The following is a 14,346-nucleotide window of genomic DNA, read 5'->3' as shown; positions in this document are numbered from 1 at the left end:
GAGATTCAAGAAAAACAAGATATTGAGCCTATTGAAACTCATGTTGTTGTTGAAACAGATATTTCAAAAGATGAAGAACAACAATTGGATTCCTCTGAAATTCGAGGTATGGATAAATCTGAATTTGGAGAGGAAAATAATTCATACAAGAAGTTTGATTCTCAACTGACATATTCTAATCTTGTTTATAGAATTAATTATATGATTATTCCATCCAAATATGAGCAAGTCCAAACACCACAAATTGAAGAGCTTATCTACACATCAAGTTCTATGTCTACTCAGGTTCATTCTAACGAGAACTTGAGGTCGAGTTCTTTACAAGTGAAGGGTCTGATGTAGGACGAAATATAGTTCCATTATGGTGTGAAAAATTAATTAAAATAAAGTGGCTCAAAGTTGGAAGGAGATCATGCAAGAGAGGAAATTTCCAATTAAATGTCAATTATGGCGCTAGGAAAAGAAGGAAGGCGTATCGTTTGGATTTTCTAATTGATTGAGGAAGTTTGAAGCAATTATGATCCTGTCAAGATTTATATTTAATTTTATATTTTGAAGAATAAGTTATCTATTAGGATATTATTTACCTATTATGATTTTTTTTTAAAATTAGCTAAGTTTAGGAATATTCTAGAACTTAGGGTTTCCTACAGTTTTAGGGTTTCTTTGTTTTCTATTTAAGCCAACTAATGGCATTGTATTTGTGAGTTTATTCATCTTATTTTCAATCAATATATTTGAGATTGACTCAGTTTCTTTGGTGGATTCCAATTTGTTGGTGGATTCTGACATTATTACTTGTAAGGTTATCGTTCGATCTCCCAATTCTTTATATCTCACTGTGTCACTTTTCAACATGACTTGAAAGGTAAGAGCGGAACTTTTTCATTTGTTCGAATTGAAGGCTACTTTTCTTTTTGTAATGCGAGTGGAAGTTGTATATGACTAGTAGTTGAGAATATTCAAGTGTTTCCTTCTCTTCCTAGCTATCCAAAAAAAAAAAAAAAGTTGACTTGACTTCAGTCACTCATAAAAGGAAATGCACTACATACTGAGTTAATTATTATGGCCATAAAGAAATTAAAAATGAAAAGTATTCTTTAATTGTTTTTTCTTCTTATTTTGTCGTTTTCAAGTACATAAAAATGTTGTGAAATCAAGTCCATGATTACATAGAGCTCAGCAAACGTAACATTAACTAACTAAACAATAATATCTTGAAGGGTCATGCAACACAAGCGAAACATATTTTTATTTGTTTTTATTTTCACTGTATAACATGTTGGAAGTTTGAAAGCAAATGTCCCACGTTGGAGGAAACAAAAGGTTCCACATAAAATAAATTATTTTATTTTATTTTACTTTTTAGATTTCTTTTAGCAGAAGTTAAATTCAAACCAAAAGTCTTATCTTTTCGTTTGAATTTGAATAGGTATAGCTGATACTACTAGCTATTTTGAAGGGCTGCAATTGTGTTATAAAACCACAAGTCCTAACCCATAATACGATCATCTTTTTCAAACTATCTCATACTGCTTTAAAAATTACATTTTGTATTGGAGAGAGAATTCAAGGATCTGATGTCAGACCTTGAGTTGTAGATAGTTGAATCCTGAGAGATAATACGCCTGTTGAACTTCAAGCATTGAGGAGAGGCGAAATTCTGTCTTTAGGACATTGCGAATCTGCAAGTTTCTATCTTTAATAAAAGTATTTTGTAATCGTGTATTAATATAGTGATCCTATAATATAAGATCTTTATTTATTTTTCCTAACATAACCAACACAAGCAAAGCCAGAAAATAGGTTCCACAAGGTGATAATCTAAAATCTTCTAACGTCTCGTCTAAAGATTTTCTCGAGTGATCTAGTCATAATTAATTTTTGTATATATCCGGTGATTTGTGTTTATGGCAATCATTCAGTTTAGCTAATCGGCCACTCTGATCTTCTTGGTTGAAACTGCAGCCATCACAGTGAGATAAGGAGGAACGGTTGTCTGACAGCAGTTGATACCAATATCACAGGAAGCAGAGTTTTGATGATCACAAACTGACCTGCAGCCACCAACCACAAACTCTGTTTCCATCCCGGCAAGGAAGCCGCAGCTAACTGCAGTGAATCTGTTTTTTTCTAGAGAGTAAACGAAAGGGCTCCCCGTCAAATCCACCATTTTGCTACTTCCATTATTTCCGTTGCGGAAGAAGGTAACGGGGCTGTTCACCTGAAGCGTGCCTCCAATAGCCTGATGCGGGCCTCCAGTAGAAATATTCAGCACCTCCAGTTGGGCTCGCTTCAAAACAGGCTTGTAATGAGGAGCAGAGCTGGTAGTTTTAGAAGACTGGTTGCTGCACCGATTTCAAACCAGTCGTCTAAGTAGCAATCTGTGTGTCCAATTCCAAAAGGGTAGCGGATCAAGACGCCTCCGCATTTCTCTTTGCAGGCCGGCTTACTTTCGGATAATAAACTTCTTGTGCTGCAGCTGCTGCACATGTATATATGATCAACAACACGAGGAATATTAATAACGAAATCAACATATGAACTGCTTGCGATTGCATTGTTCCTATGCTCGGATAATAAAAAGTAAAAAATTATCAAGCAAAAGTTTTCTTTGCAACTTAATGCTAACGTCTCGTCTAAAGATTTGCTCGAGTGATCTAATCATAATTAATGTCTATATATCTGGTGATTATTGGAGGTAGATTTTGGAATGGAATGGCTGCCTGCATTTTGGGCAGCTGCTGGGCAGTGATCCATGACTTTTCTGAGTGAAGTCCAGCCCATGACCTTTTTTTAAAAGAATAAAAAAGAAACAGAGCAAGTTACTATTTGCTTTCATGTGGCAAGTGCTTGTAATGAAATGAGTTGGTGTAGATCGTCAAGGTTTCATGTCATGGCATGCATGAAAAACACCAACATTTTACCAGCCCATTAATTAATGCTTTTATCGTAACGTGCGTTTGGTCACTGTCAATAGAATTATAGAAGTCCCAAAGTCTGCTACTCTGGTTGTAAATTTTGAATTAGTGCATCCTGCATTTTCTATGTAAGAGATTCTCAAACAAAAGCATTTTACTTTCTTTCGAAACGTTGTCATTAATTCATCACACAAACTATCTTTTGTTTTTTAGAGTATCTACAATCATACTCTCTATTTTTTATTTAAAATTTAGCTAAAACATAAAAAGCGATAAGTTTTCTTTCGCGACGATACGTTTCGTCGGGCAAGTTTTTGGCGCCAATTAAAATAATCCTGAGTTTTTCCGGCTAACTTTACGCAACGATAAGCAGTACTGTCGCACTAAGTAATAATACGCGACGATATGTGTCTTTGCGCAAGTTTAGCAATACTTTGTGCTACACATGCATTTTTTGGTCACACAAGGATTTCTTGTGCGACGAATAATTGTTTGTCACTCAAAATATCGTTGCGCAAAGGATAAAACGTAGTAGTGGTACTCACATTCTGACCGGAAAAGTTCAGAAAAGGAGCAACACATAACATATATGGAACATGCATTGCAATATTACAATTAATGTTCACCATGACTTGTAAGGTAATAGCGGAATTTTATGTAATGATGAAAAAGGACCACCATCCAAAACTGGGCCTGTTCCAGTTGAACTTGAAGCAACATCCCAAGGCTCAATTGAGTCAGTCCTAACATCTTCAACCTCTTCATAGTTTTGTCCACCATTAGAAGTTTTTTTTCTGACATTTGAATCCCCTCCAGCTCTGCCGTGACCTCTCTCATTGTAGGGCGCTTTCTTCCACTCAAATTCAAACATCTTCTTGCAAGGTTAGCAACTAATATGATATCTGCTTTAGACCCTCCTTTTACAACTTCAGCATCAAGAATTTCGAACAGGCGATCTAACTGCATCGAAGTAATGAAGTATGTGGCAAGACTTTTGCCGATCCTCTTGTGACCTTGTAAAAGAAATTGGTTTTTGCCCTGTCAGGAGCTCAACAAGGACAACTCCAAAGCTATACACGTCACTTTTCTCCGTAAATTGGCTTGATTGAAAGTATTCGGGGTCCAAGTAACCAAATGTAACATCTCACATCGACTAACGGAGAGGGGGTGATGTGCCTTATATGTACATGTTCTCCTCCATCTAGCACAAGGCCTTTTGGGAGCTCATTGGCTTCGGAGTCATAGGAACTCCGAAGTTAAGCGAGTTTGGGCTAGAGCAATCCCATAATTGGTGACCCACTGGGAAGTTGCTCATGACTTCCCAGAAACAAAACCGTGAGTGCAGAGAGAGGGGCCCAAATCGGATAATATCGTGCTATGACGGAGCCGATCCCTGGATGTGACACCAAATGTGCCGTGTACAAGTGTGGTGAGGTGAGTTTGGTCAATGGCATTGGCAACAGATCTTGAAGTTCCGAAGTCAGCTACTTTTGCCCTTTATTTTGCATCCAAGAGTATGTTGGTAGATGTTTACACCATAGTGAACCGAGCAGACCCAGCATCAAAGGGACTAGCACCAAGGCAGCCACGCCTTCTTCCCTGTCGAAGGAAGACACACTTCCGAGGTACCAGACACCTACCGAAGCTCCCAATTGCCAAACCTAATCTCCAGGACACGTGTCGCCACCACGACGACTTGCACAAAGTCCCACATTGAAACTTTGTGCAAACCTCCTACTTTCACCTCCCTATAAATAGTGAACAGTACCCAAGTAAAAAGGGTAACTACTTTCTCACTTTTACTGTTACTCTGCCAAAGTTACCACTTATAGCTGACTTAGGCATCGGAGAGCCTTCGGCCGGCACCACACCGATGTCCGAAGCTTAACGATTGCTTCTCCCATTTTATCTTCTGCAGGTCCCCCACTAGCCTATTTCACCAAGGGCCTCAGGCCTCTTCCCTGCTGAAGACTCCACTTACCTCATCACTTCATCACTAAGTTGGACTCAATATTGACCGGGCCATTTTGAGCATCAACAGTAGACTTGATGTCTCTGTGATAAATGGGAAAGGCAGCTGAAGCATGTAAGTAGGAAAGAGCTCCTGCAATTTCCATGGCAATTCGTAAGTGAACTTCCCATGTAAGTGGAAACTCCTCATTCTGCTCATGGATATACTGGGAAAGGTTTCCATTAGGTATAAATTCATAAACCAAAATGGGAACCTCCGTCTCTAAACAGCAACCTAATAGGTGAACGACATTTCTGTGGTTGATTTGTGAAAGAATGACAACCTCATTGATGAAATCTGAAAGTTGGCTTTCGTCCACTATTTTAGATTTTTTCACAACAACAATTCTTCCATCCGTCAGCATGCCTTTATAAGTAGTGCCTTGGCCTCCATGGCCAAGAATTCTATCAATATTGAAATTGTCAGTGGACTTCTCCAACTCCTTTGATTTGAATAGCTTGATTTTCTCAACATTAACTTCACCTGACGACAATTGTTTCTTTAATAATAATCCACCATTTCGTTCGAAGAACATCTCCCTGCGTTTCATGGTATGATGTTTCTTTAGGAATCTGTATCCCCACCATGCACCAATAAGCAAAAGTAACAGTCCAAGACCCGCACCAAGACCTGCAATATATAATTCAGTAAAATGATAAATGATCACAAATTGCAAACCAAGTTTATGTCTTGTGCCCATAAAATAAAATAAAATAAACTGTTGATGGCAATATACAAAAGAGTTTGTCTAAAATTCCTCTTGACCCTTAGGCAGAGGGTGTTGCCATAGGGATCTGTTATCTTGTGTGGATAAAATTACCAACAGAAAATGCTTGGGCCGGAATCATATTGCATTCCCTCTGTTTCCTCCTCTGTTTCTTCTCTGTTTCTTCCTCTGTTTCCAAGTTGTTGTTTGCTAAGAAGAATACACCACATACAACTTGCTTTCTTACTCAAAAAGGGACTGTGGAGTTTGCAATGCCAATTGATTAGTATCCAACTCAATATATGTAATCAAAATGATGAAATTGAAAAGTAAAAGATTCTCAAATGAAAATTTTCTTTGCAACTTAGTCTTCACGATGGGGGAAAAAAAGGACCAGGACAAATTGAAGGGTACTTATCTTTTGGTAACGTGTTTCTCCTGATCCAGCTATAATTTTTTTTTTAAATTCTTCAAATGACAAAGTTGGTCTTTGAAATGAGATTGCATATACTGTCACGCCATGGATCCAAAGGTCAATGAAAACCCCGCTCCCAGTGCGTGAGAAAAGTAAAATAAAATAAAAAGAAGCCGAAACATGAGTTTAAAATAAACTTCTCTTCTAAAAATAGATCCAAAATCATTCAACTTTATAATAAAGAAATAAAGCTCTATCATTCTCATCTAATTCAGCCTCAACTGGTTTAGTCCTTGTCTTGCCAACTAATTCATCTGAAAAATTAAACAGGATGAGGGATGAGCAACCACTGCTCAGTGAGTACATTATGTGATATGTCAATCAAGCAATGCCGTTTTACACTCTCTAGAAAATATCATGAAAAGATACACCAATCCATATCATATCACATCATCCCTTCATATCTTGGTTATCCTTCATAGCATGTAACCAACCACGTGACCCCTATTGGCCTCACTGCCTTATGTCTCTGTGTGGTACATCTATCCCTCGGATACCCCAACATTGAAGTTATCATGTTCCATGAATAATACATACTTCACAAATATTCTAGTCAACATATATATATATATATTGTGAAAGGTTGCACCAAATAAGACATGCTTGACTTGAAATAGAGAGATATTTGTAAATAGAACAAATCCACGATAATTCATGGTTTTCATATTTTATCACAAAATAAGAACTTTTAGAACACATTATATAAACCACTCACCTCGATAATAAAAACCCTTAAAATAAATTGGCAAGACAACCCATTTACCTATCTCATCCAATATCAAATTTCCTTACATCTCTCTTTAGTCCTCTCTAACAAATATCATATTGCATGTAGGTTATCTCTAGATATGGTACTAAACAACTTGTAAATGCAAGTTCTCTATTTATACTAGAATAAAGGCGGCAGCTATCATGTCTTCGGGGGTGCAAAACCCAAGCTTTGCTTTTGGGTTGCAAAACCCGATGCTTTGATTTCAGGGTTTAATACCCAATGACGTACTTTGCACTCAAATGGTTTCGGGGTTACTCACCCATGGATTTGCATCCAAGAAATTTGATTCAAGGGTTGCCACCCCACACGGATTGCCATCCATTTGATTGATTAAAGGATTGCCACCTAACATGGAGGACCTCAAGAGAGGAGCTTTGCTGCAAATGCATCTTTGATTGCTTCTGTCTTTTTTTCCTCTCCAGCCTTTTGGCTGTTCTTCTCTGCCTTTGTGGCCTTACGAGCCCTTTGTTTTTGTTTTTTTTGAAGCCTTCCCCCTTTCCTAGCCCTTTTTTTTTTTTGTTTTTTTTTGTTTTTGTTTTTTTTTTTTTGCGGCTGCTCCCAAGTCCAAAAGTATGTTGGTAGACTTGATCCAACTGAAAAATTCAAACTCTTAACACTTTCAAAATACCCTGTTGCTCTAGTCAAAATGAATTTATATATCCAGTGATTTGTGATTTGTGTTGAAATAGCCATCAGGCAGTGTAGCTAATCAAGCAGACCTCATCTATGACCTTCTGGATTGGAAGTTGAAACTGCACTCACATTCTGACCGGAAAAGTTCAGAAAAGGAGCAACACCTAACATATATGGAACATGCATTACAATATTACAATTAATGTTCACCATGACTTGTAAGGTAGTAGCGGAATTTCATGTAATGATGAAGAAGGACCACCATCCAAACCTGGCCCCGTTCCCGTTGAACTTGAAGCAACATCCCAAGGCTCAATTGAGTCAGTCCTAACATATTCAACCTCTTCATAGTTTTCTCCACCATTAGAAGTTTTTTCTGACATTTGAATCCTCTCCAGCTCTGCCGTGACCTCTCTCATTGTAGGGCGCTTTCTTCCACTCAAATTCAAACATCTTCTTGCAAGGTTAGCAACTAATATGATATCTGCTTTAGACCCTCCTTTTACAACTTCAGCATCAAGAATTTCGAACAGGCGATCTAACTGCATCGAAGTAATGAAGTATGTGGCAAGACTTTTGCCTTCTTCTTGTGACCTTCTAAAAGAAATTGGTTTTTGCCCTGTCAAGAGCTCAACAAGGACAACTCCAAAGCTATACACGTCACTTTTCTCCTTAAATTGGCTTGATTGAAAGTATTCGGGGTCCAAGTAACCAAATGTGCCGTGTACAAGTGTGGTGAGGTGAGTTTGGTCAATGGCAACTGATCTTGAAGTTCCGAAGTCAGCAACTTTTGCTCTGTATTTTGCGTCCAAGAGTATGTTGGTAGACTTGATGTCTCTGTGATAAATGGGAAAGGCAGCTGAAGCATGTAAGTAGGAAAGAGCTCCTGCAACTTCCAAGGCAATTCGTAAGCGAACTTCCCATGTAAGTGGGAACTCCTCATTCTGCTCATGGATATACTGGGAAAGGTTTCCGTTAGGTATAAATTCATAAACCAAAATGGGAACCTCCGTCTCCAAACAACAACCCAATAGTTGAACGACATTTCTGTGGTTGATTTGTGAAAGAATGACAACCTCATTGATGAAATCTGAAAGTTGGCTTTCGTCCACTATTTTAGATTTTTTCACAGCAACAATTCTTCCATCAGTCAGCATGCCTTTGTAAACAGTACCTTGGCCTCCCTGGCCAAGAATTCTATCAGTATTGAAATTGTCAGTGGACTTCTCCAACTCCTTTGATTTGAATAGCTTGATTTTCTCAACATTAACTTCACCTGACGACAATTGTTTCTCTAATAATAATCCACCATTTCGCTTGAAGAACATCTCCTTGCGTTTCATGATATGGCGTTTCTTTAGGAATCTGTATCCCAACCATGCGCCGATAAGCAAAAGTAACAGTCCAAGACCAGCACCAAGACCTGCAATATATAACTCAGTAAAATGATAAACGATCACAAATTGTAAACTGTTGATGACACTTAGGCAGAGTTTATGTTTGATAAATAATGAACAGTGAAGAATGACCAAACTAGCTCTGAACGATGATATGTGGCATACCTATAATAAGGATCAATTTAGTTTTCTTTTTGTCAACGCAAACGTAATAACCAGGAACGTTCACACACTTGCTGTGGGGCCCGCATCGATTATGACCAACGAAAATTTTGTGGTGCCTCAGCTGTATCGGTGCAGCTGGTTATCCAAAGGTCAGTATTGCATCTTAAAAATGAAGGGCTGAGATTGAATGACCTGAAGACTTGTTGAGCCCTTTGTTATTAAATATCATGACATACAAGTGACTCAGAAAACAAGTGAAAAGCTTCAACGAACGTGCGGAAGCCCTGGCGTGCGTGGAAGCTGCTTGTCTTTGCGATCTATCTCTCTCTCTTGGAAATCCAATCCTCATCTATGTCCCCAAATCAGAATCTGGGCGTCTCACCTCTGCCAACGCCGAGATGCAACAGCCATCGGACATCGCCGATTCCGGAATCACCATCCACGCAAGGTTTGCTTGCTTAGTTGTCTTCTTTTTCCATCGGTTCAATTCAGAAGATTACTCGGTTTTTGTCTTTGAAGAATCTTAATGAAGAAGCTTGGAAGCAATTGGGTTTTGGGGTTGATACATCTGGCATATCACCACATGCTCTCCATTTGTTTGCTGAAATGTCACACTCATGTTGGGTATGCAATGGTGGTACTGCACTTCTTGATTTTGATCTTGGCTACCATATGGGCATTCGAGACAATGGTGGTGGTGAGTTTCTCACGAGTTGCTGCACAATTTTTTCTGTTCAAGAAGCCTCTATCCCAGTGGAGAGAATTGTGCATCAGAGTTTTGGTCATTTGTTTCTTTTTGAATTTGCAATAGTCATGTTAATTGTATCAAGGTTTCTTCGTTCTGTTGTTTATTGTGTGCTATTCATAGTTTTATACCAGTTATCGCACGGAGTAAGACTCCTTTTTCAGGCCACTTTTTTGGTGTTACACTCCAAATAGCACGATGCTTCCAGTTTTTGATTGTGTACTGACATTGAGATGAACAAGTTATGTGCCATTCGTAGATGACATTTGGAATGTCGAGTGGTATTTTTGCTTTTCGAGTGTTAATTTGTTTGATTTTTAGATAACATGTTATTTGTGTTAGATTTAATGTGTCAATTTCTGTTACAGAATTATGATCATGCAATTTTTTTTTCCATGTAAGAGTACTGGGATGGATGCTTGCTTGGGCATTCTTCTCATTCTCTTTTCCACTGCAGATTATAAGCTTAGATGGGTCTGCTTCAAGAAGCTTTGTTATATTCATAATCAGCAGTTTATTTTAGTTGCTTGCAGTTTTTCGGTGCTCTCCTCTTCATCTCTGCTTTTCTCATTAATTCATTTATTTAGAGTTGTGTCCAGGTTAGGCTTTGATTTTTGTTCTTCTTTTGTTTTCTCAGGGGATTCTTTTGGCAGAGGAGTTGAAGGGTTAGAAGCAGTTAGGTGAAGAAAATGCTTTCTTTGAGTTACTTCTATTTCAACTTTCTGTGAAATTCCCTTTTCATTTGACTGAAAATGCTCTGACCTTCTAATGCAGATCTTCTAAGAAAGAAACAAATTGGATGATATTTAATCCAAGTTATATCATCTTTATATGTTGAATAAATTGTTTTAGTATTTGAACCCAAAGATTGAGTCTTTGGGTGACTATGCCTTTGTTTGTTTGTTTAAACTTATTTATTTGTTTGCCATATCAATAGCTTCATTTTGGTTTATTACGAAGCATACATTTGGTATGTGATTTGGCAATAGAACATAAATTCAGCCACTATTCCTGTTTTCACTAGTTGATATTAGTTTTGTTCTTTAAACTATCTATTCTATTTTGTTGTGTATAATGGATGAAGTCAAAAAATTTCAGAGGGGAACAATTAAGAGATAAAGCTGTGAAGCATTTAAGGTATATACATTACTAATATTTGCAAAGGAGGAGGACACAACCAGGAGGAAATTGTTGACGAAGTTAAAGGATCTTCACAGGCAACCAGCAGTTAGATTACACACAACAGGTTGTGAGAACAAAACATGTTTAGCAGACAAACATACAAATTCCACGAAATAGCAGATGATTGTCTTTTTAGCGGAGAAATAATTAGTATAGCTCTACTTTTTCTTTTCTTTTCCTTTTTTGGGTAAAGAGTTAGTTTAAGTACAGAGTTGCCGTATGAAATTTGTTAATGTTTTGTGTGATATCTGTTTTCTCTTTGTATAAAAAGCCTTAAAGGCTTCTAATATTTCCATTTTCCCAATTGAACTCCTATATTAGTCCCTTTTCCTATAATAGGAACATTTGGTTGCAATTTTTTTCTTTCCTGTTCTGTATTCAGTTTAAGTTTGATGCTTCATGATTGTAATGTTTTTTATTTTAATAAAAAAAAAGCGATAATTTTCTTTTTTAGTTGCACTATTAGAATTCTGAAACTTTAATTATCTACTTCAATTTGGGTAATTGTCATTATAGAATTTGATTGGTTGTATTTTGAGGTTCTCTCATTATTTGGTTGTTGTAGTTCATTCTAATTACTGTTTTTTTCTCCCCCTCCCCCATTCCCTCAGCTCTCTCTCTCTCTCTCTCTCTCTCTCTCTCTCTCTCTCTCTCTCTCTCTCTCTCTCTCTCTTCCCAGTCTAAAAGAAACACAAACATCAAAAATCAATCAAACCAAGACATCAAGAATCAAACACAGCTCCATCAAACCCAAACATGAAAAATCAATTAAACCCAAAAATCAATCAAACCCATCCCAGCTTCTCCATTTTTCACATATTTTGCAGGAGAAGGAAGTTTTCATCAGTTCATGACTGCAACTTTGTGTGCATCTGCTCCATTTGGATTTAGTAGATTTTCTATCTCATTATGTCAAAGATTTTCTTCAATATGGTAGTATTTTTGTTCAAAATTTTAAAGATGTCTTAAGCTATCTTTAGTTTGCACACAGCCGGTCGGCTTTTGCATTATAAACATACAATTGCACGACGTTGATGCAATGCGAGAGTGACTGTACGCAAACCCCTAAAAAGGAAAAATGGATCTTTTTTTTTTCTTTTTTTTTTTCTACTGGCATAAGTAGACCTATTTTTTGTACTATCAAATGAAAGGTACGAAATGATCCTTGCAAAGTTCACATGGACGCAAATCATGTGGAACATGGTTACAGAAGTTAGTCGTAACATGAACTTTGGGATCATTTGGATCCCAACCTTGCTGTTTTGGGTTGTTGACAACATGAGGTTGGTTTGAAGAGGAAGCCATGCATTTGTAATGGATAGAGTCAAAGAGGCAGTCACTCAAATGCCCTTTTATAATAGAATGGAGGGTTTCAAATGCTAACGCAAGGGTTATCCGGAAAAATTAACCCAGCCAACTAACTTTTTTAAACTAACAGAGTATTTGTTCAGACAAACGCAATACCTGCGTTCCTGGGGAAAAGTTACCCGTTCGCTGAAAACATGCCCCGACCACCTTACCTTTTCAAGAAAACAGAATACTTTTTCATACGAACGCAACAGGTGCGTTCGTTGAGGAAAGTTTTATGTTCCCCAAAAAAATATATCCAACAAACTTATTTTTTCAAACAAATGGGGTGTTTGTTCTAGCGAACGCAAGGGTTGCGTTCGTTCAGTAAAGTTACCCGTTCCCCTAAAAAAGGGCCCAACAAACTTACTTTTCTAAACAAATGGGGCGTTTGTTCAAATGAACGCAAGGGTTTGCTTTCGTTCAGAAATACTCGACGTTCCGCCGAAAAAGAAGGCCTACATAGTTACTTTTTTAAACTAACAGAGTATTTGTTCACAGGAACGCAATACGTGCGTTCCTTGAGAAAAGTTACCCGTTCGCCGAAAACATGCCCCAACCACCTTACTTTTTCAAGTAAACTGAATTCTTTTTCACACAAACGCAACACGTGCGTTCGCTGAGGAAAGTTTTATGTTCGCCGAAAAAATAAATCCAACAAACTTACTTTTTCAAACAAACGGAATGTTTGTTCTAGCGAACGCAAGGGTTGCGTTCGTTTAGTAAAGTTACCCGTTCCCCTAAAAAAGGGCCCAACAAACTTACTTTTCTAAACAAACGGGGCGTTTGTTCAAATGAACGCAAGGGTTTGCTTTCGTTCAGAAATACTCGACGTTCCGCCGAAAAAGAAGGCCAACATAGTTACTTTTTTAAACTAACAGAGTATTTGTTCACAAGAACGCAATACGTGCGTTCCTTGAGAAAAGTTACCCGTTCGCCGAAAACATGCCCCAACCACCTTACTTTTTCAAGTAAACTGAATACTTTTTCACACAAACGCAACAGGTGCGTTCGCTGAGGAAAGTTTTATGTTCGCCGAAAAAAGAAATCCAACCACCTTACTTTTTCAAACAAACGGAATGTTTGTTCCAGCGAACGCAATGATTGCGTTCGTTCAGTAAAGTTACCCGTTCCCCTAAAAAAGGCCCCAACAAACTTACTTTTCTAAACAAAAGGGGCGTTTGTTCAAATGAACGCAAGGATTTGCTTTCGTTCAGAAATACTCGACGTTCCTCAGAAAAAGCCCCGCCGTCATTGTTACTTTTTTAAACCAACAGGGTATTTGTTCAGACGAACGCCATACGTGCGTTCCTTGAGAAAAGTTACCCGTTCGCAGAAAACATGCCTCAACCACCTTACTTTTTCAAACAAACGGATTACTTTTTCACACAAATGCAACATGTGCGTTCGTGGAGGAAAGTTTGATGTTCGCTGAAAAAATAAATCCAACAAACTTTCTTTTTCAAAGAAACGGAGTGCTTGTTCTACTGAACGTAAGCGTTGCGTTCGTTGAGTAAAGTAACCCGTTCGCCTAAAAATGAGTCCAATCAAATGACTTTTTCTAATGAACCTGGTGTTGGTTCAAGTGAACGCAAGAGTTGCGTTCGTTCAGTAAAGTTGACCGTTCCCCAGAAAGATGGGCCCAACCAACTTACTTTTTCGAACAAACGGGTATGTGTTCAACCAAACGCAAGTAGGTGCATTTGTTTAGAAAACTTTGACCTTCTAACGAAAAAGGAACCCAATCCAAAGTACCAAGTACCAAATACCAGCTACCAACTACAGACGAAGGATTATTTTAGGAGTTACTTCCTATACATTTCAACTCAAACATTTCCACCTCTTTTACTAATAACATTACTCATACACAACCTAAAAGAGAAAAACGAAAACCCAAATAATGTCACATTCAATGGTTGGTAGCTCAAGAGGCTCCTCCATGCCTAAGAAGAAGGGGGTGGGTGATGATGATGGTGTTGATTGTTCAATTTC

At 37.9% G+C, this 14,346-nt stretch overlaps 1 protein-coding gene and 1 pseudogene across 1 annotated transcript; both read right to left on the bottom strand.

The window, feature by feature from the left end:
• Positions 1–1,930: 1,930 nt before the first annotated feature.
• LOC117621877 lies at positions 1,931–6,419 on the bottom strand (annotated as a pseudogene).
• A 1,098-nt stretch (positions 6,420–7,517) lies between these two features.
• LOC117620892 (wall-associated receptor kinase-like 1) lies at positions 7,518–9,168 on the bottom strand. The gene is made up of 2 exons (XM_034351137.1): positions 9,081–9,168; positions 7,518–8,941 (listed from the first exon to the last, which is right to left on the bottom strand). The coding sequence occupies exon 2, from the start codon at positions 8,859–8,861 to the stop codon at positions 7,725–7,727; it is 1,137 nt and encodes a 378-aa protein (XP_034207028.1). The 5' UTR covers positions 8,862–8,941; positions 9,081–9,168; the 3' UTR covers positions 7,518–7,724.
• Between the last annotated feature and the right edge of the window lie 5,178 nt (positions 9,169–14,346).

The sequence above is a fragment of the Prunus dulcis genome, chromosome 3, assembly GCF_902201215.1.
Source record: "Prunus dulcis chromosome 3, ALMONDv2, whole genome shotgun sequence".
NCBI classification, from domain to species: Eukaryota; Viridiplantae; Streptophyta; class Magnoliopsida; order Rosales; family Rosaceae; genus Prunus; species Prunus dulcis.
This window is presented reverse-complemented; position numbering and strand designations above follow the sequence as displayed.